Genomic DNA, 21,010 nt, shown 5'->3' with positions numbered 1-21,010 from the left:
TTCGTAGTATAGGCCACTGGTCTTTTTACTGCAACGACGTAATAAAAACCTGAAATTATGGCTTTTAGTTTTGGTGTGCCACTCCAAGATTTTAAGTGGTCCCATCTCCCCACCTTTATGAAAAATTCCTGGAGGCGCCAATGCTAAAAATGAATAACAAATAAAACATGAAAAATAATACAACAAAATACACATAAATAATATAAAACAAATACAAAAAAAGTACTACTACAAACTGTCTTGAAAGCACTGAATTCATTGGATTGCGATTGACGACAACAGACCTTCAATCCATTTTGACAGGGAGGGATGGCAGAGAAAGATTGTCACCCTGTCAAATGGATTGGACGTCTATCGCTGTCAGTGGCACTGAAATATGATCAGTCAGTCCCAGCCCCTCCCAGTTGAAATGGAGTGCTGTGAAATGTGAGGCCAACGCTTTATTGACAAGCACCTCCTCTCTCTCCTACTCCTTCCCCGCCAACTTTGTTTTTCTTGCAGTGTGCCAAAGAGAGCAAGGTGACCCGCTGCCCTCCTTCATCCACCTCTTGTGTAGCTTGTGTAGATGTGTAGCGCCGTAGTCCAAAAGCGCCCTAGTTGTGCGCACAGCGTTGTGTCACGTGTCCATGTCCACTTGTAGATAACGTAGCACTAAATAGTAAGGATGTGAGCAAACTCATTTCAACCCCAAAGCAAAAGCCTATAATTCATTGTGCACATACAGTGGTATGAAAAAGAATCTAGAATTTCTCACATTTCTGCATAAAATCACCATCAATCGTAATCTGATATTTGTCAAAATCATACAGATGAAAAAACTGCCTACTTTAACTAAAACCAGCCAGACATTTATAAGTTTTCATATTTTAATGAGGATCGCATGCAAACAATGACAGAAGGGGGGGAAAGAAGTAAGTGATTTAATATTATATCATTTAATATTTTGTGCCCCCCCCCCCTTTGGCAGCAATAACTCCAACCAGATGCTTCCTGTAGCAGATCAGTCTGCCACATCGATCAAGACTAATATTGACCCATTCTTCTCTACAAAACTTCTGTAGTTCAGTCAAATTCCTGGGATGTCTGGCATTAATCACTGTCTTAAGGTCACGTCACAGCATCTCAATAGGGTTCAAGTCTGGACTTTGACTTGGCCACCCCATTAAGTATATTTTGTTCTTCTTAAACCATTTTGAAGTTGATTTACTTATGTGTTTCGGATCATTGTCTTCTTGCAGCATCCACCCTCTTTTTAGCTTCAACTGACAGATGGCCTCAGGTTGTCCTGCAAAACATCCTGATAAACCTTTGAATTCATTCTTCCATTAATGATTGCAAGTTGTCCAGGCCCTGGATCAGCATAACAGCCCCAAATTATGATGCTCCCTCCACCATGCTTCACGGTGGGAATGAGGTGTTGATGTTGCTGAGCTGTTCCATTTTTCCTACACACATCCCAAACAATTCAACTTTGGTTTCATCAGTCCACAAAATATTTTGCCAAAACCTCTGTGGAGTGTCCAAGTGCCTTTTTGCGAACATTAAACGATCAAGAATGTTTTTTTAGACAGCAGTGGCTTCCTCCGTGGTGTCCTCCCATGAACACCATTCTTGGCCATAGTTTTACATATAGTTGATGTGTGCACAGAGATATTGGACTGTGCCAGTGATTTCTGTAAGTGTTTAGCAGACACTCTATGGTTCTTTTTTACCTCTCTGAATATTGTGCGCTGAACTCTTGGCGTCATCTTTGGTGGACGACCACTCATTGGGAGAGAAGCAACAGTGCCAAACTCTCTCCATTTGTGGACAACTTCTCTGACTGTTGACTGAGGAACATCCAGACTTTTAGAGAAGGTTTTGTATCCTTTCCCAGCTTTATACAAATCAACAATCCTTGATCGCAGGTCTTCAGATAGCTATTTTGACCGAGCCATGATGCACATCAGACAATTCTTCTCATCAAGATGTGTGTTTTATAGTGGGTAGGGCAGCTTTAAACCACTCATCAGTGATTGGGACCACACCTGACTTAAATTGTTTTGTTAAAATTGGTTTCAATTGCTGTGTAAGTCTCCTAAGGCTGAGGGTTCACTTACTTATTTTCCCCTTCTGTCATTGTTTGCATGCTATCCTCATTAAAATATGAACCTATAAATGTTTGTGTGTAGTTAAAGCAGGCACTGTTTTTACATCTGTATGATTTTGACAAAGATCAGATCACATTTGATGGGGATTTTATGTAGAAATGTGAGAAATTCCAAAATCTTCAGATACTTTTTCATACCACTGTAAATGTATCGTCTCTTATGTTTTGGTTTCTATTTTCTTGTATGTGTTTCATATTCAGATTGTATTTTTACATATATGCCAAACAAATATTATATTTTTTCATTATTTTCCATTTATGGTAAATTTATGGTATATATTATATTTATAAATGGTACATGTTTTTACCATGCCCAAAGCGTTTAACTTTAGCACACATTTACCCTTTCGCGCATTTACTCTATATGAATCTGTTTGAATTCATCTTCAAAAATACAAAAACAATATTTGTGCTTATTTATTTATATGTTAGTTTGGATTTACTATTATTTTTAATGGCTTTTGTTTCATATTCAATTTAAGTGTTTTGTTCATGTCGCACTGATATTCCTATTTATATTGCATTTCGTATGTATTTCATTCATTAATATTTAAATATCATTATGATTAAATTAGCTAATAGATACTCAATTTAGTTTATCTGGGATTTTTTTGTGTGTGTTTTTGTTTGAACCAGCAAACAATTGGTGACTCAAAACTGACAAATATTTTATTTTCATTAATAAAAATAAAACAATTCATCATAACTATAATAAACCGTGACAATAATAATGCTTCGATTTTGCTGATTAAACTGATTAAATATTATTGTATGTAATGATAAATATGAACTGTGGCTTTAAGTTTCCTGGGCTGAGATGAGTTTTGTGGTTGTATTTTCACTCACTCGTGTTTGTCTTTACTGATTTTGTGATGTTCCAAACTTAACGTTTTCCTGTCTATTTTTTGTCAGCTATCCTACTAATTCCTCGGTGTATAATTATGTAATATCCGCTCACATTTGGATTTTGGCATTCATATTAATTTATGTGGCTGATGCCTCAACACTTTCAGGGGATTAAAGCCACTAAAATATGCTGTTAAATACCCAGCAGGGGTTATTTTAATCGGATGTGGATTACGATTGCATTTGACAGCTTTTGATTCCCTCTGATGTGCGCGTGTTAGATTCAGAGCCAGGTGACGCCGCACGCCATCGTGGTGTTGCCCAAGACGGACGGCATGGAGATGCTGCTGTGCTACGAAGACGAGGGCGTCTACGTCAACACCTACGGCAGGATCACCAAAGATGTGGTGCTGCAGTGGGGGGAGATGCCCACCTCTGTTGGTAAGAGAAACTTCACTGATATTAAAATGACGAAAGCCTCTTCACTCATTCGCTAGCGTGAAGTCAAGTCTCTGTGTCATGTCATTCAGCCTACATCCACTCCAATCAAATCATGGGGTGGGGCGAGAAAGCCATTGAGATCCGCTCGGTGGAAACGGGTCACCTGGACGGAGTCTTCATGCACAAGCGAGCACAGAGACTCAAGTTCCTGTGTGAGCGCAACGACAAGGTATGAAGAAACACAACACGTTACGAGTTCCAGGATATTAGGTCTGTTGTAGGGGGAGTCATTCATTTGTATGGATTTAATATTCAACAGTGAGAGGAAGGAATGAATGATAACTTTGCTAGAGTAACCAATGGGAACCATCAGTTTACAAAAATGTCAGGAGATTTTGATGGAGTGAACTGCCATAAACAACAACTGAGATATAAATATCTGTCAGGAGCAATAAGCTAAAGTCTTGTGTCAGGGACAATACATTAGGTAAAATAATCTGCAGGAACAACAATTTAGCTAAAGTCACGTGTCAAAAGCAAGAATTTGATGAAGCCACCTCTCAGGAAAGAACAAAGCTAATGTCACCTTTTAGTAAAAGTAAATGTAACAAAGTAGCTTATCGGAACAAGAACTTTGGACAGGTGACTGGACCAAAGGTGACTGATACTTGCTAAAATAACCTGCAGTAACAACAAGTTGGCTAAAGTAATCTGCAGGAACAATAACATGGCTAAAGTGACCATTCAAAAACAAGAGCTTTGATGAAGTCCCCTGTCAGGAACAAGAACTGAGCTAAAGTCTCCTGTCAGTTAAAGTAAATGTGCTAAAGTAACATATAGGAACAATCACTTTGCCACTGTCGCATGTCAGCAACAATATATTTGCTAAAATATTCTGCAGGAACAAGAACTTAGCTAAGGTAACCTGTCAGGAACAAGAACTTTGCTGAAGTAATCAGCAGGAACACAAACCTAGCTAAACTCATAGCAGGCATTTGCTGCTCACCTGTTGCTTAACTCATTTGCTCCCAAAAACGTATAAATACGTTCTATTTTTAATTGTTTCAGGGTCCCAAAACGTATTTATACGTCTTTCACGCTTTTTTTCACAAGAGACATCTCTAGGTTCTGATGCAACTTCGCTCCAAAGCGCAACACTCAAAATCCATTTTAAAGCAATAAAACTGGCCATTGGAAGGCAGTAGCGCATTTGGTAAGAACTCGTATCGGACCATGAAAGGAAATGAATGAAGAGAAAGACAAATAGTCAGGAAACGGAAGTTGTAAAACACAAGGCACATGCCCCACACAAGTTCCCTAGGTGAATTCTGTTATGAGTTAGTGGTCACTACAAAAAAAAAAAGATTCGACAAAAATCTATCTTGATGTGACAGGCGGTGATGAGGGAATTTACCCCGTCTGCCGATACAGCCGCTGTCACTACAGCATCATCTTTCAGTTCAATAGTTTAGTTATGTGTAAATAAATTGTTACTTTGCTATCAAAAGCTCTATTTGTCTTGTTGTTTGTTATTTTGTAGAAGGAAAACATTATTCAGATGTTTGGGATGTCACAAAAGCAAAAAATAGCTGTGTTAAAGTCAAAGTTATGTTTGAAATGTACTGTATGCTTTTACAAAAAGCTCAATTTCTCTTTTTTTTCCATCAGAAATGGGAAAACTAAGCTATTTTCTAATGCTGATTTCTAAAGAATGGAAAAAGATGAACTAACTTTTTTTTTCTTACTGAAAGAAGAGCGTCTATTCTTTCTTTTGGTGGGTTCCATGTTTATATAGCAATAGAACAGAATTTTTTGTCTTACAAAATCAGTCAAAATCCAGTAAAATGGCCGGTGGCGAAGGGGGTTGCTCTGGTGAAAATGGTTGGGGTGAATGAGTTAATCTCGTCTCGTGAGACGAATTTGATCATCTCAAATTTATCTCATTCTCTCCTTATTTGTTTCTGAGTTTGTGATCCAAAGGGTAACATTATGAGCAAGGGATGAGTCAAAATGAGCAAAGCCATCATTGAGACAACCAGGAGTAACAGAAATTCTCATAATTGTAAATAAAGTTTTACTTGTATAGCCCCTTACCACCTTTTAGGTACTCAAAGCACTTTAACACCGTAGCCTCATCGACCTAGTGGTGTCGGAGCACCAGGAGCAATGTGGGGTGTAGTGTCTTGCTCAAGGATACTTAAACGAGTTCATCAGGATGGAGAAATGAACTCACAACCTCTGGGTTGGGGAACGACTACTCTGCCACTGAGCCACGCACGGCCCTAAATGGACTGTACTCAGTGTGACGTGGGACATCAATGGAAAAAAACTCCAGAAAGAGCATGTAGCCACAATAAAGCAAATTTATTTTATTTTCCTTCATCTAATACTGTGTTGGCCCGAATATAAGACACTGTTTTTTGCATTAAAATAAGACTGAAAAAGAGGGAGTCGTCTTATATTCGCGGTCTAGACATTATACCCATTCACGACGCTAGATGGCGCCAGATATCATTGAAGCGTGTTCTGCCATGACAGATCTCAGCTACTCTCAAGTTTAACCAGTTTGCATTATTTTATTATAATGGTTTTCCTTATTCAGATTTGTTTCAAGACTACAGTTACAGTTAGACTTCACTTTGCTTTGGTTAATGCAGTTATTGCAATTTTGTTGTTTTATCACAATAGATTAGTTTATTTACATTTCAAAAACCAGAAGCCATTCATTTACGAATGTGATTGCACTTTAGTTTAAATGTTCAGATCAGAGGTTGCGCTAGACTTTTTCGTTGTCTGTCATTTTGACTGACAGTCATAAAAATCCGGTCATAATCTATTTTTACCCGTCACTTACATTTTTAAAAAGATAATAATGACATACTCAATAGTATTTAGTTTTCATTCATTTTTAATGAATATTCTGTCCGAACAAGCTTAACAAGAGGCAAACAGACAGCGGAGTGCACCAATCAGCGACGGGCAGACATGCCGTTAGCAAAGCGACGAGGGCAGGACGAGGGACTTGCGCGCGGAAGTAAACATACGAGGAGAACGGAGTTTATTCAACATGGCTAGCGCGAGACAGACTTGTCAATGTCTCGTGTCGATGTGTTTTAGCTCATTTAAAACTGAATTTACCGCGGATTGGAACATATTCTCGGCTCTCCCGCCATCCGTGTTGTTGTAGAGACGACTTTCGGCGCGCAAGAGTGACGTTCCTCGTGAAGAACACGTCACGCAAATAAACAAATCTGATTTGTCGATTGATTTTGTACCTACTCGAGAGGCTGTGTCCCAGACTTTTCTCTCAGTGTTTAAAAAATACAGGGAGAACAGTCTGGCCGTGCCAGGCAAACACTCAGTTGCCTTGACATTTTTCCGAGTCAGGCCAACGACGTCATGCAACAAGAGAGACAATAGCTAATTAAAATGCTCACTCGCCACCCTGTGGTCTGGGGTGTGAATTGCAACCTGTCAAAATGACGGATGGACTTCAGTTTTTTCCGTCACCGTTTTAAAAAACCGGTCAACGACGGAAAATATTCGGTTAACGCGACCCCTGGTTCAGATATTAAGATTTGAATGAGGCAAAATAACATGCTTTTTCTCTCAAATATATTGTTATAATAATTTGTTTCAGATGTACTGTAATTATTTTCTGTATAAAAATTAATTTAGTGTTCAAAAAGTTTTTTTCAAACTTGAGTCTTGAAAAAGAGGGGGTCGTCTTATAATCACGGCCGTGTTATATTTGGGCCAATATGGTAATTTATATTTTCGGCGCTGAATTATCGGTCACGTCTCTAATTTTTAGATTGTGTAAATGAACCAGATATCATATTGAATTATTTGCCCGATTATATTATTTTCTCAGGTTTTGGCAAGAGATAAATTTAGATGTGATTGGACATTTCAGAGCAGACACTACTCTTTTCTTACAATTAAAGAATCTTGAGAACCCAAAATGAGCAATTACAGACTGTAAGGAAATTTATTGAGAATTTTAGAGAATTATTTGTAACTGGCACAATATGTCTATTAAAGGTTGCTTGGCCAGATCAGGAAAAGAAGCAGCTTTAAAGAAAGTTTAAGAAATAAAATACTTTGCCCATCAATATCTTTAACTAAGATATGACTGAGATAATGAGTCCAAGTAAGGAGATCAAATTGAGACGCATTTGAGATCAGCACAAGTTTTCATAGTTCTCTCTTGGTGATATCTTGTAAGGAGACAGCTGTGGAATATTATTGAGAAATCATGCCAGTAGAAGTATTTCTCGAAGACCTTCTTATGAGATGCTCACTGTGAGACTTAAGGCCGAGTCACGCTTCCGCGTCAGACCTGTGCCGTCAAGGAATACCTGATTTACGACCCTCCGCCGTAGCCTGACGTGCACCTCCATAATTTTCTGACTTCGCGTCACGTCGATGCATATGACGTGGCGGAAATGGACTGTGATTGGTCCGCTCAGACTGTCGTTTCCGGTTCAGCGTGAAATCACCGCCATTTTCAAACATTGTTGTGCTACACGAAAAAATGGACCAAGCCGACGAGAGTATCATCAAAGAGGTCCGCAAGTACGACAACCTCTAAAATTTCTCTTTCAAGACATTATAAAGATTGCCAATGGCAAACAATTCGTGAAGATCCACATTCAAGCATTCCATCTTGTATTGTTTTTTTTTCTCCATTGGCATTGTGTAACCGGAAGAAAACTCGAAGACGTTGACAAGCGTCCCCCAAAACCATACAAACAAACCGCAACACCCCTCTAGTGGCTTGGCGGTGAATTACAGAGCAGCACATTCCCTTGCCACAGAACTATCGAATGCCCATAGACGCCGTAGTCGCTTCGCCGTCACAGCAACACAGGACCATAACTCAGGCTTTACTTCCCACGAGATAAATTTGAGAAAAGCTGAGATAACCACTCTGGTCTCAATTGTTGCTGATTCACTTCTCAAAACTGTAAATGAGACATGAACAAAATTTCATCTTCAATTTTGCTTTGCTATGGGAAGTCACCTGTCAGAAACAATACATTTGTTAAAGTAAAGTGGAGGAATAAAAACTTAGCTAAAATCACATGTCAGGTACAATACCTTTTGATAAAGTACAGGAACAAAATGTTAGCTAAAAACACCTGTCAGGAACAATCCCTTTCCAATTCTTTGGATGCAGGCGTTGGTCAGGCTGCACTGGCCCGTCTGCAACTTGTACAAAACTCTGCTGCTCAACTCCTAACTAGAACCCGCAGGCGTGAACATTTCACCCCGATTTTAACATCTCTTCACTGGCTCCCAGTACATTACCGGATACATTTTAAGATATTATGATTTGTTTTTAACAGAGCTGTCAAAATTAGCGCGTTAACGGGCGATAATTAATTTTTTAAATTAATCACGTTAAAATATATGACGCATTTAACGCACATGCCCCGCTCAAACAGATTAAAATGAAACCACTGTGTCATGTCCACTTGTCACTTGTGTTTTTTGGTGTTTTGTCGCCCTCTACTGGCGCTTGGGTTCGACTGATTTTATGGGTTTCAGCACCATGAGCACTGTGTAATTATTGACATCAACTATGGCGAGCTAGTAGTTTATTTTTTGAATGAAAATTTTACTAATTTTATTAAAACGAAAACATTGAGGGATTTTAATATAAATTTTCTATTACTTGTACTAACATTTATCTTTTAAGAACTACAAGTGGATCGCTTTAACAGAATGTTAATAATGTTAATGCCATCTTGTTGATTTATTGTTATAATAAACAAATACAGTACTTATGTACCGTATGTTGAATGTATATATCCGTCTTGTCTGCCATCTTTCCAATTTAATAATAATTTACAGAAAAATATGGCATATTTATAGATGATTTGAATTGCGATTAATTTCGATTAATTTTTTAAGCTGAAATTAACTCGATTAAAAATTTTAATCGTTTGATAGCCTTAGTCTTTAAATGTTTCAATAATCTTGCATATCTGTCAGAACTGCTTCAGCCTTACAGTCTAACCAGAACCCTCAGATCAGCTGACCACCTACTTTTAGAAGTCCCAAGTTTAAGGCTGAAGCTTAGGGGTGACCTTGCATTTGCGGTGATGGTGCCCAGGCTATGGAACCAATTACCACTTACTATTAGACAGGCCCCTTCACTTACGGATTTCAAACCACGCCTTAAAACATTTTATTTTTCTTCAGCTTTTTATGTGCAATGACTGTTTATGACCTCGTCTTTTGTTTATTTTATTTTTTATGTGTTTACCTTTGAATGTTCACTTATTTTGCTGTTTTATGGTATGTAAAGCACTTTGGACTCCTTTGCGGATTTTTAAAATGTGCTATACAAATAAAGTTGATTGATTTTTGATAAAATTGCCTGTCTGAAACAAAACATTTGCTTAAGTCACCTGTCAGTACCAAGAGCCTAGTGAAAGTTATCCACCAAAAGCAATACATTTTCTAAAGTAACATACAGGAACAACAATTTAGCTGAAATCACCTTTCAGGAACAAGAACCTTGTGAAAATAGTCAAGAACAATAAATTTGCTCAAGTAAGAACCTATCTGGAACTGGAACAGGATTGTTTCTATAGTTGCAAATCAGCAAGTAGAATGTGTCTAAAACCATCTCTCAGGAGCAATACTTTTGCTTACGTAAGTCACCTGTTGGAACAAGAATGCTGCTTTAGTCGTAATGCATGCCCGGAATAATAACTTTTTCCAAAGTTAGGAGTTCCAACTGCTTAGATCACTTCTTTTTGTGTGTTCGATCAGGTGTTCTTTGCATCGGTGCGCTCAGGAGGCAGCAGCCAAGTGTTCTTCATGACCCTAAACAGGAGCTCCATGATGAACTGGTGATAGCCCCGCCCCCTTTGTCCAGCCTCAACTCCTCCCTCCTTTTTGCACACTTTTCCTCCTTCTCTTCCTGACCCTCACACGCCGCCCTCATGACTTGAACCACTCCAGGGCAGCCGGTTGACCGCTTCACAGTCTTCCTCCTCTTCCCACCCATTGAAAAGATGTCATCCGAGTCCCTTTAAGAAACAAATGGCACACTTCCGCTCCTCCTCACTCGCTCTCCTCTTGGTCATCCTTTCACTCTTTAAAGGTGCTGCATCAAATCTCAGCTGTCAATCAACAAAGTGCGTCTGTGAAACTTTACATCATATGCCTGTACCCAAAACAATTGTAAGAGTGAATTTCATTGGTTAAGTTACCAGTTAAGAAGAATTTTAGGAAAGACGCTCCGCAATACAATGATTTACTCATTGACTATGATAGACGTCCAATCCATTTTAACTGGAAGGGCTTAGAGCGATCCCAGTCAAAATGGAGGGAATGTCCATCACTGTCAGTGGCAGCTAATGAGACAAAGGGACAGACAATATCTAGTATAAATGGACTTTTATGTGAAAGACTTTTGCTCAAAGTATTTAAGAATGCAAATTTATTTGACCCTCTGATAATGGAGAAAATAATTATAGTTGTCCGATAATGACTTTTTAACCGATATTCCGATATTGTCAACCTACAAAAATCCGATACCGATATATACGGTCGTGGACTTAACATATTATGGCTAATTGTATCGTGATGCTCCACTCGATGCTTTACTAATGATAAATGTAACAACTTCAAGGTTTTCCAAATAAACATTCTGTGAAAAACAAGAGAACAACTTCAACTGAAGTTATGGAAAAATAGCCTACATATTGCACACTATATTTATTGTTGAAATCAATATAGTGCAAACATCAGTTTTTTTGGATCAAGTGCAAAGTGCTAATAAGGCACATATTCTGTATGGGTCAACAGATGCAAACAAACCGGGTTAGACGCTGGAGTAACGTTAAATTGGCTTTACTGTGGTCATCTTTGTTTTGACAAGCGCACTGATACTTTTTTGTAAAACTGAAAACAACAAAACATTGTGTCAATAATACGAAATAAAGTCACAAAATAAAGCAAAGTATACACCAAGTGTCAATTTGAATATCAGCTGGTAGTACAGTTTGCAAGGAATGAAGTATGTACGGTAACCAAATTTTACAACAAATGCAAACAAAACGAAATATACGCATCTCCAATATACTACACAACGCTCATAAATATAAAACAAAGAAAGAATATAACTTACAAGCGATGCTTGTATAAGGAACAAAGAACGTGATGAAATGGCAAGAGCTGCTATGGTACACTGGCTGCAGACGTTAGCTGGTCCATTTCGCTCTCTCTTTTTGCGATGAGCTTGCGTCGACACAGTGTTGTTAGTCTTTTGGACAAAAATACTTATTAGTCATATCTTAGTTATTCCAAAATGTGTTCATCTTTGTTTAGTTTCAGTCAACGAAAACTCAAATTTTGTCTAGTTTTAGTCAACAATTCTCAAAATGTTTTTGTCTATAAACGTCGAAAGTTTTAGTCAATGAATAAAATGTTTCCGACAGTTTCCAATTTACATCGACAGACGACCACATAATTGTAGTCTCCAAAGACATCAACATCTTCATGATGTTAATACACACTCAACAGGAAAGAAGCACATTATTTGCAATTAATTAAACTCACCTGGACACCATGAACTATATGTAAAAAGTTTTGCAAGAGTTTAAGAAGACACTCACCGAATCACCATGCCAAATGCTAATGCTAACGCAAACGTTATGCTAACGCTACAAGTTAGTTTAGTGTGTGATGATCACCCAGCACAAACCTTTAAAGGCTAAAGCAACATGGCATAGCCAAGATAAGAAAAACACTTAACAAGCAGCACCTGACACGTTTCACAAAAGGAGCCATAAATTGGCACACGTTTAAGCCTGTGTCTGGGGAAAGGAGGGCGCAGCACGTCACGTGAGTGATACGATCAAACACTGCTAAAATGTGTGCTAACTACACATACGATAAGAAAATGTCACACATTGTGAACTTATGACGGAAACTATGGCAAATTTTCATCTCCTTCTGATCTCGTCAGATGATAACTGGCATCCATCTCGTTAAATTTTAGTCATCGCGATGTCATGAAAAAAAATTGTTCGTTGACAAAATATTTTCGTTATCATTGTTGACGAAAACAACACTGCGACGTCATATGATAACGTCAGCAGAAAGTGCTGGAGCTTATCAAAACTAATTACACCTAAGTGCCAGCAGGGGGCTGGCAAAACATCAGAAACAAAAGCAGGCGATAAGTGGACTGCCATATGCATATTGGCAGAAAACCGATGTCGATATCATCTGGACTAATTTTATCCCAATATCGGAAAACTCTAATATTTAAACACATAAAAAATGACAGTTTAAGAATGCAGCCATTTTGTGATGTCAGTTATACCCACGCACATTACAGAGTTGAGCACAGGTGCGCGTGAAATGAGTATTAATGAGGTCATAAGGAAGGGTGGGCAATCTGGGATACTTTTAATTCACTGAAATATCGCTTATGATGGCCAATTCCTGGAAATGCTGACTTTAATTGAAGTTTTTCTCCATTATTACAGAAAGAGTAAATGCCTTGTATTTTCAATTTATGAAACAAGATTCTTTATGCTTGTATGCACATGATAAAGGTTTTGTCTGTCCCTTTATAGACTTAACTCATAACCAATCAGGGGTAAAAACTTTGCTTCAATCGCATGATAATAAATTTTATTAAAGTTATATTAAAGTAAAAGTACTTGTAACTGAAAGACTTATGAAGAACAAGAAATCGTCGGTCAAGAAAATGACCAAACCTGAGAAACTGTGGCCACATTTACATGCAGCCAATAACCCTTTCAAAGTGTTTTTTTGTTTGTTTGTTTGTTTGTTTGGGTTGTAACCAGTTTAAGCAAGGCCACGTCAAAAAACGTGAATATGCTATGAAATGAGAAAGAAATAGGACGAGAAAGAAACTCATTATCAGTACTGTCTAAAACTTTTATTGGTGGCGGAAAGTACAGGGGTAGTGAAATTTAGCGACAAGTTAAGACCAATTTATACCGGATGCGTGTGCGGTACGGATCCACCAAGCTCTGTGTTGACTGCGTGCTCTGGAGTATGTCAAAAATGAGACAAAACATACCGGTTGCGCACAACTGCGGTCCGGCGGCTGCGCCCCGTCGCGAGCGTCCCGTTCTGATTTGGGAGACTTGACAGTTTAGACTGCAGCCACATTCTGGAAAAATGTGGCCCAGATCGGATTTGAACCACATACAAAAGTGACCCAGATCAGATTTGAAATGGTCCACTTTTATACGACCTGTCCCATACAGACCGTCAAATTAATGCCTCACTCGAGTCGGAAAAAATCGGATTTGGGCATCAAGACCTGCGGTATGAACCCTAACCTTTGTGACTTTCTACTTCCATAATGAATCGTTCATCTTCCATGTTCGCTGGTGTTTAAACCATGAATAAGCACCTGGCATGTTGATTCCAGGCCTGGATCCGCCCATTTTGACAGATGCGTCTCCGACAAAAAAACGAAATAACCCAAACCATCCGGCGGACTCCGGCATGGCGGAGCTTGTCCGCAGTCAATCCATGGTGCATGTGCCGGTAAGATATTCTGACGGTATGATAACCTTAAGCCAAAATTTCACGGTACCACTGTATTGCAATTAAAGCTCTAAAATGTGTTACTTTGAGATATCTGGGTTGCATTTTATCTCTAGTATTTGTAAATAATTGCAGTTGCACATCCAATTTTGTTGTCAAGGCAATACCAAATAAATACTCTTTGATTCTATATTTTTTTGCTCTTGTGATAATTGAAATGATAAAATAACAGCCTAAATAAATACTACTTACCGCATATCTCAAGTAGGCGTGTGCCGGTATGAGATTCTGACCGTATGATAACCTTAAGCGAAAATATCATGTTTTCATTGTAACAGGTTTTTTATTTTTCAAAACATATTTTCAAATTGGAACATAAGTATAATGTTAAGTTAAAAAAAAATAATAATCTAAAATTAAATAAATGTAGTCCTTTATGTAAGCCTAAACTCACAGCCACAGCTTAACATTATTACCATCAGAACAAAAATAATTATTTTCCATAAAAAGCACGTGTGTATGACTCGTATCATGTTTACATTATACACACACTGAGTCAGAGAGAATAAAAAAACGTTTTACCACCGCTAGACACAGTAAACACGCTGGAGATAACTGTCATAGTTGGTGGGAAACGTTCATGACCATGTTTACTAACTTATTTTTTATAAATGCGAAATCACATTGGAGGTATTGCCTCCTCGGCAGCCACCCATGTCAGTTGGCCTTTCTCCTCTAAGCCACGACCGTCTGTAACTTTTTTGTAGCCGAAGTATTCCCGTACCGGCGATTTTTTTTCTTTGATGGGGGGAAAAAGTTTGGGAGTTTCACCTCCTCCAGCAATCGTGTAGCACAGCTGACTCATTGACACTGAGCAACAACCGGTAAGGGAGGGTTGAGCCTTACAGCTGCAAGCGAGGGCTTTCTCCATGCATTTTTGGAAAATAAAAAATTGCTAATACCTAAGGGACGGTATGACGGAAAATTTTTGCGTTTTTGAAACTTTTTCATACCACGGTGTATATTTTGTTTATTGTCATCATCATCGGTATCCCTGACAGACCTTGAAACTGGTAATCGGCACATGCATAGGCGGAGTTTCACTTTTGGGGCATGGGGGGCACAACCTGTTGATGACCCCGAAATGCAGCGTCAGCAATAAAATTAACTTACAAGAATATGAATAATAATAAGTTGAAAATGAGCGTTTTTTTGTTTGTTTGTTTGTTTTCCATCATTCTTGAGGGGAATTCTAAATCAGGCTGCTGACAGGACAGCTATACTTTTCACCAAGATCATCATCCATTGAATATGGTACGCCCGCCGGTGTCGTGCCAATGTAGTTACCTTAGTCAAAAATTGTATCCCCTCGGCGCAGCTATATGGAGGTAGATTTGTGTCTTTATTATTCAATCAAAAAAAAGTTGCTTCAATCAAAAAAAAAAAAAGTTGCTTCAATCAAAATATATATTTTCAATTAAAAAAAGTCACTTCAATTTAAAAAAATCTGTTTGAATGCAAAAATACATTTGAAATTAAAAAGAATGCATTTGAAAGCTATTTTTATTTGATTTTTTGTTTTGTTTTGATTGAAGTCAATTGTTTTGATCTTTTTTGGTTAAAGTAATGTTGTGTTTGGGCCACATTTTGGCAAGGACATTTGTGTCATTATTAATCAATCAAAAAATAAGTTGCTTTATACAATATATATATATATATATATATATATATATATATATATATATATATATATATATATATATATATATTCAAAAGTAAAATCATTTCTATCAAAAAATTAAAATAAAATTTAAATAATAGAAAAAAAATTTGAATGCGAAAAAAAGATTTGAGATTCAAAAATTTGCATTTGAACACTTAATTTTTCATGAAAAAAAAAAAGTTTTCTTTGATTTTAGCAACCCTTTTTGTGTTTGGGCCATGTTATGGGTAGGGCATTTGTCTCTAAATCATTCAATCCCCCAAAAAGTTGCCTCAATCATAAAAAATATTTTCAATCAAAGAAAAAAATAATTTATAAAAACTAAAATCCCCCCCCCCCTTTTTTTTGTGTGTGTGTGAAAATGATATGCAAAGCACATGACCGTCTAAGGTGCTTGTCACATGATCTGTTTGAAAAATAAACTTCTGTTCGAAATTTAGACCCATTATAGAAATATCTTTTTTTGTTCATTTCATTCATTTTTGTTGTTTGTTTTCCTGCTTTACAACTTTTATATATGGCAGAAAACACTCACGTGACTTGAAGTTCCGCTCTGAGACCCCCAATTTAGCCAACTGTCGAATTTGTCAGATATGCATGTGTGATACATCATTGGAAAGCTTAAAATCTCAATTTTCTGTGGGAAGAAAATTTTTGAGCAGGAGGGCATTTTTTTTTTTTTTTTAAATATTTTTTAAACAGCAAAACCCTATCTGGAGGTGAGAGCACACGAGAACAGAATTACAGACGCCATGACTTTAACGAGATATTATCGCGTACCTGCTTTGTTCCGATCCAAAAACTCCATGTAGCATGTATCACTGAGTGTCAAGACACAGCTGTGAATGGCCACAGCTGGATTTTTTGGGGATTTTATGGGTGAAACATGGTAATATAACAAGGGTCGCGATGCAGAAATCTTTTCTTTGTCATATATTTACCCTTTTAAACGTTTTTTTTTTCAACTTTTTTTGTTTGGATCAATTATTTATCATCTAACATATCGGAGAAAATGCGACAGTAACAAAAAAAAAATACAATTAAGCGATAGTTATGAGGTAGATATCCGTGACTTTTTTACAGACGACATTTTTTTCATTGTGACATAATTTGTTTAAAAGTTTAAAATATGTGAGTGAATAATTTTTTTTAAGTCGTTTTTTTTTTAAACGAAATATGAGACATCAATGAATGATTCTAAGCTAAAAACGACACACATTTTGCATAATATAATTAATTACCTTTGTTTTATGGCTGGTTTGAAACAAAAGCGGTTGCATGACGTCTGTAAACGGGGGTTTTCAGGGTGAAACGGACAAATTAAAAATAGTTCGGGGGCTTAATGTGCCATGAATCTGCTATGGCAGCATATAGACGTATTGTTCTATCAAACACAACAGTTGTTTTAGCTTAAAATACAGCAGTTTCTTTTTAAGAGGAGTGCAAGAGCAGAAACTGCTTTTTCAGTCGTGTCTGCGTTTTCCGCCTTATATAAGAAAGTCAATTACATGCAATGACACTTTTCGGCCACCGGGGGGGCCTGGCGCCATGGCCCACCAAGTGGCCGAAAAGTGTCTGGTAGCGCATGTTCCAGTAGAACGGAAACGGCCGCTATATCTTGGCGGATCCGTACCGCACACGCATCCGGTATAATTTGGCCTTTACAAGTTGGTACGGTTTAGCGGAATGCGAACATGACGCCATTTCCGCCATCGTGTTTTCCGTGGTGACCGACTGTTGTCTGCATACAAATGTGGCCAATGATTTAAAAGTTATCTTAATTTGATGTCATCTGACACCTTTCTTGTTGTTTTGTCACCATTGCTAGTGAAGATGAACTAACAAGCACCTCAACATGTCGTCGTGTACTGTACTAAATATAACATTTAAAAAGGCTGTAGATGCACAAAAGGCAGGCTGACGTTTTAGCAATAAAGAGCCCAGCAGTCTTCCCACTGTGTGCATGTGTGTGTGTGTGTGTGTGCGTGTTGGTCAATTGCAGTCATTACACTGAAGACCCGCAAAGACAAAACCACTGTAACATTTCTTTTTTGTTTTTTTTATTCGTATTTGTGTTAATTTTTCTCCTTCCTGTTTTATTTGGAAAAGACTAATCATCCTGTTTGAGGAATTGTTTTATTTTGTAAAGGAAACACTGCAAGAGAAATAAATGCAAGAGTAGAGCCACGTTGCCTTGTTTATGTTATTGAGTTTTTTTCTGCAAGATTGCAAAAATCACCAGTGAGGAACGAAACGTTTGCTAAATTGACCTGTCAGTAACAGTGAATTTGGTAACTAACCTGTCTAAAACAATGACTTTGCTAAAGTAACCTGTCAGGTACAAGAACTTTGATAAAGCCACTTGCTTAGGAACAATGACGTGTATGTGTATGTGTGCACGCAAGTTTGTGTTTGTCCATTCCGGTCATTACACTGAGGACTCTCAAAGACAAATAGAACCACTGTAATCTATTATTTACGTATATTTGTGTTACTTTTTCTTCTTCCTGTCTTATTTTTAAGATGATAACCATCCTGTAATGGGGATTTGTTTTATTTTGTAACACTGTAAGAGAAATAAATGCGAGAATAGATCCAAGTTGCTGGAGTGTTTTTTTTTTTCTTGTGAAAGGCACACAGTTCATCTTGTGAGTGTATTATTAACCAGACAGAGTGATTGTGTCAGCTGCTGATTATTTTTTCCAGCTTTTTTGCTGATTCAAACATGCAGTGTTTGCTTGTTTTTAAGCTCAGCAACATGTACTGCTATTTTTACATTCCGATCTCATTTTGGATTTTGTTTAAGTGTTGAAGTTTACAAGATTGTAATAGTTATGGATTTTTCATGATAGTTTAGATTCCCACCTTCTAAATTTGTTGGTTTTAATGACCAGTTTTGGGGTAGATTTGCAAGGAGGATTTTTTTTTTTTTACTTATTAGTTTTAGTATTACCGTAATTTTCGGACTATAAGCCGCTATTTTTTTCTTTTCATTTTCCTCATTTGTTGATTTATTTGGGTTAATAGGTAACACTTTATTTGACACTACCATTGGCATTACTGAATGCTTATGACATGTCATTAAGTGTCATCCGGCAAATTATGTCACTAACTCCATTTATGTCCAGCTCGGCTGTTTTACATCCATTCAAAAGTGACATAATTTGCCGTGAACACTAAATTACATCTGTTATAAGCATTCATTAACGCTCATGACAGTGTCATATCATAATTATAATTGTCTAATAACAGTCTTATGGCACCGCTGTCAAATAAAGTGTTACTAAATGCCATAACTAGCAATTAATGAAACAACTGGAACAGTAACTGAAGAAATAATTAGCACAAAACATGAATTTTGATTGATATTTTCAACTGTAGCGCTGCAATGCATGCTAGGAGGCATGTTGGACGACAACAGTGTTGACAGAAGGTGGCAGCAGAGATTGACTGTCTCCCACAGGGGAGCATTGATGGCCAAATGAGGCTTCTTGAAGCAATGAAGCGTTGCAGCCAATTGGTTCAAAGCTATATGGTGGTTCATTTGGTCTTATGACAGTCGTGTGATGACGCTGTCAAATAAAGTGTTACAAGTTAATATCTTTTGGTGTAAATATCCCATAATACAGTGAGGACCGCTGCGGTTTATAGTCCAGTGCGGCTTATCGATGAACAAATGTCGTTTTCGTGTCAAATTTGCGTGTGTGGCGGCTTATAGACCCTACTCACGTGACGTCACAGCCACGCCCCCGCGCCATGATGTCCGCATACTCGCCATAGAAATGCATTAGCGCTTCGTAAATTCTTCCTATTATTACACGTTTTACTGCTCGTCAACATTAATACTCAAAATGGTGAAGTCGTGTGTGGCGGTCGGTTGCAAAAACAGAGAAGATAGACGGAGAGACTTGAATTTTTACCGTATTCCGAGAGACACGAAGAGGAGGCCGCGATTGACTGCTGCAATTCGACGAGACAACTGGGCTCCAAACGACTACCACAGATTATGTAGTAGTCATTTTATATCTGGTAAGATGCATTTAATATATATTTAGAGGGTTTCGGGCTGACAACCACAATTAAGATCATTGCTAGGCTAATCGCCGACAACATACACGTATGTATGTAGTTAGTGCTATCGCTAAACCATATAAACATTAAAAGCCCTAGCTCCATTGACAAATGACATGAAATACATTAGACTTGACAGTGGATGTTAGCAAGAATTTCATTTTCAATTGAAAATTTCGTAACTCACCTTCCGAGCACAAGATTCCTGCTGAATTTTCGTGTACGAGGACGTGTTTCACCTAACCAGCAACGTAGCATTTATAAGCCTCCAAGCTCTTAAAGTTTTTCAAACTTTCGTGAGAATAGGCTGATTTTGTGTGGGTATCAGATGTCAGGCGAAGCCAGCGGGTCGAAAAACATCGATTTAGGCATCAAATACGGATCTGGCGAATGGATAAACTGAAGCTTTTCCACGTAACGCCTTTTATGCAACGGATCCAATGAGTTTACAGCGTCAGATAACACCGGGGCTTCCATGAATTGCTCTATAACTTGCTCGACTAATAGAAAACAATGGGAATAGGTCTGAAAAAGAGGTACAATATGGCGGCCGGAAACAGCGACACGCCCATTTTGTGACGTAGGTGAGTAGGGTCTATAGTCAGGTGCATCTTATAGTGAAAATTACGGTAGTTTTTCATATTTTGGGCTAATTGTCAATTGCAGGATTATAAAAGAAAAAAAGATTCATAGCAGAGAAAACTGAATAATGCTTCTAAGGATAAAATGCAAGGAGTTTGTTTTTTTTCTTCTAATCTTTGAAATTGTTTTTAGTTAATTTCAGTTTTTGTATAATTTTGTGAACACACAATCATATTTAGTCATCTTTATGGTTTTTATTTAACGAGAACGGTTTCTAAATTCTGGCTTTCAATATTTGTTTTTTTTTAATTTTATTGATTTGTTATTGTTTTAATTATTCGCTGACAGCCTCTACCAGTTCAAATGGATTGTGCGTATATCGCTGTCAATGGCAGCCAGTGGGTTAATTATGAATGTTTGTGCTTACTTTGCATATGTTGTCCTTAAATCTAGTTTTATGTTGAAAAAAAAAAAAAAAAAGTATTCACCTAATACTTTGCATGGCTCATTGCTCTTCTTGGGGGCCGGTCAATGGGAATTGATCATTACCTCCTGCCACATGAACTCTGCCCGTTGATTTTTTTTTTTGCTCTCGGAAATGGAGACGGGAAAGGTAAGCTCGCCTTTTTCCAACATGTGTCATT

At 37.7% G+C, this 21,010-nt stretch overlaps 2 protein-coding genes across 19 annotated transcripts in view; both read left to right on the top strand.

Annotated features, from left to right (window-relative positions):
* Positions 1–15,680, top strand: part of tnika (TRAF2 and NCK interacting kinase a) — a 162,714-nt gene extending 147,034 nt beyond the window's left edge. For 10 of the 18 annotated variants that reach the window (XM_057859999.1, XM_057859997.1, XM_057860014.1 and 7 more), the window contains 3 exons: positions 3,277–3,436; positions 3,526–3,665; positions 10,223–15,680. In XM_057859999.1, coding sequence (XP_057715982.1) covers positions 3,277–3,436; positions 3,526–3,665; positions 10,223–10,306 — 384 coding nt within the window. In that variant the 3' untranslated portion in view covers positions 10,307–15,680. Of the gene's footprint in view, positions 1–501; positions 520–3,276; positions 3,437–3,525; positions 3,666–10,222 lie in introns of all 18 variants that reach the window. The other 8 variants (XM_057860001.1, XM_057860000.1, XM_057859998.1 and 5 more) reach the window with 1 other exon arrangement.
* Positions 15,681–15,775: 95 nt separating this feature from the next.
* Positions 15,776–21,010, top strand: part of slc2a2 (solute carrier family 2 member 2) — a 30,045-nt gene continuing 24,810 nt past the window's right edge. The window contains exon 1 of the mRNA XM_057859798.1: positions 15,776–20,979. Within this exon, the coding sequence (XP_057715781.1) occupies positions 20,965–20,979 (15 nt within the window). The 5' untranslated portion in view covers positions 15,776–20,964. The remainder of the gene's footprint in view (positions 20,980–21,010) is intronic.

The sequence above is a fragment of the Corythoichthys intestinalis genome, chromosome 15 (assembly GCF_030265065.1).
Source record: "Corythoichthys intestinalis isolate RoL2023-P3 chromosome 15, ASM3026506v1, whole genome shotgun sequence".
Taxonomy (NCBI): domain Eukaryota; kingdom Metazoa; phylum Chordata; class Actinopteri; order Syngnathiformes; family Syngnathidae; genus Corythoichthys; species Corythoichthys intestinalis.
The sequence above is the reverse complement of the archived record's forward strand: the minus strand, read 5'-3'. Positions and strand labels throughout refer to the sequence as shown.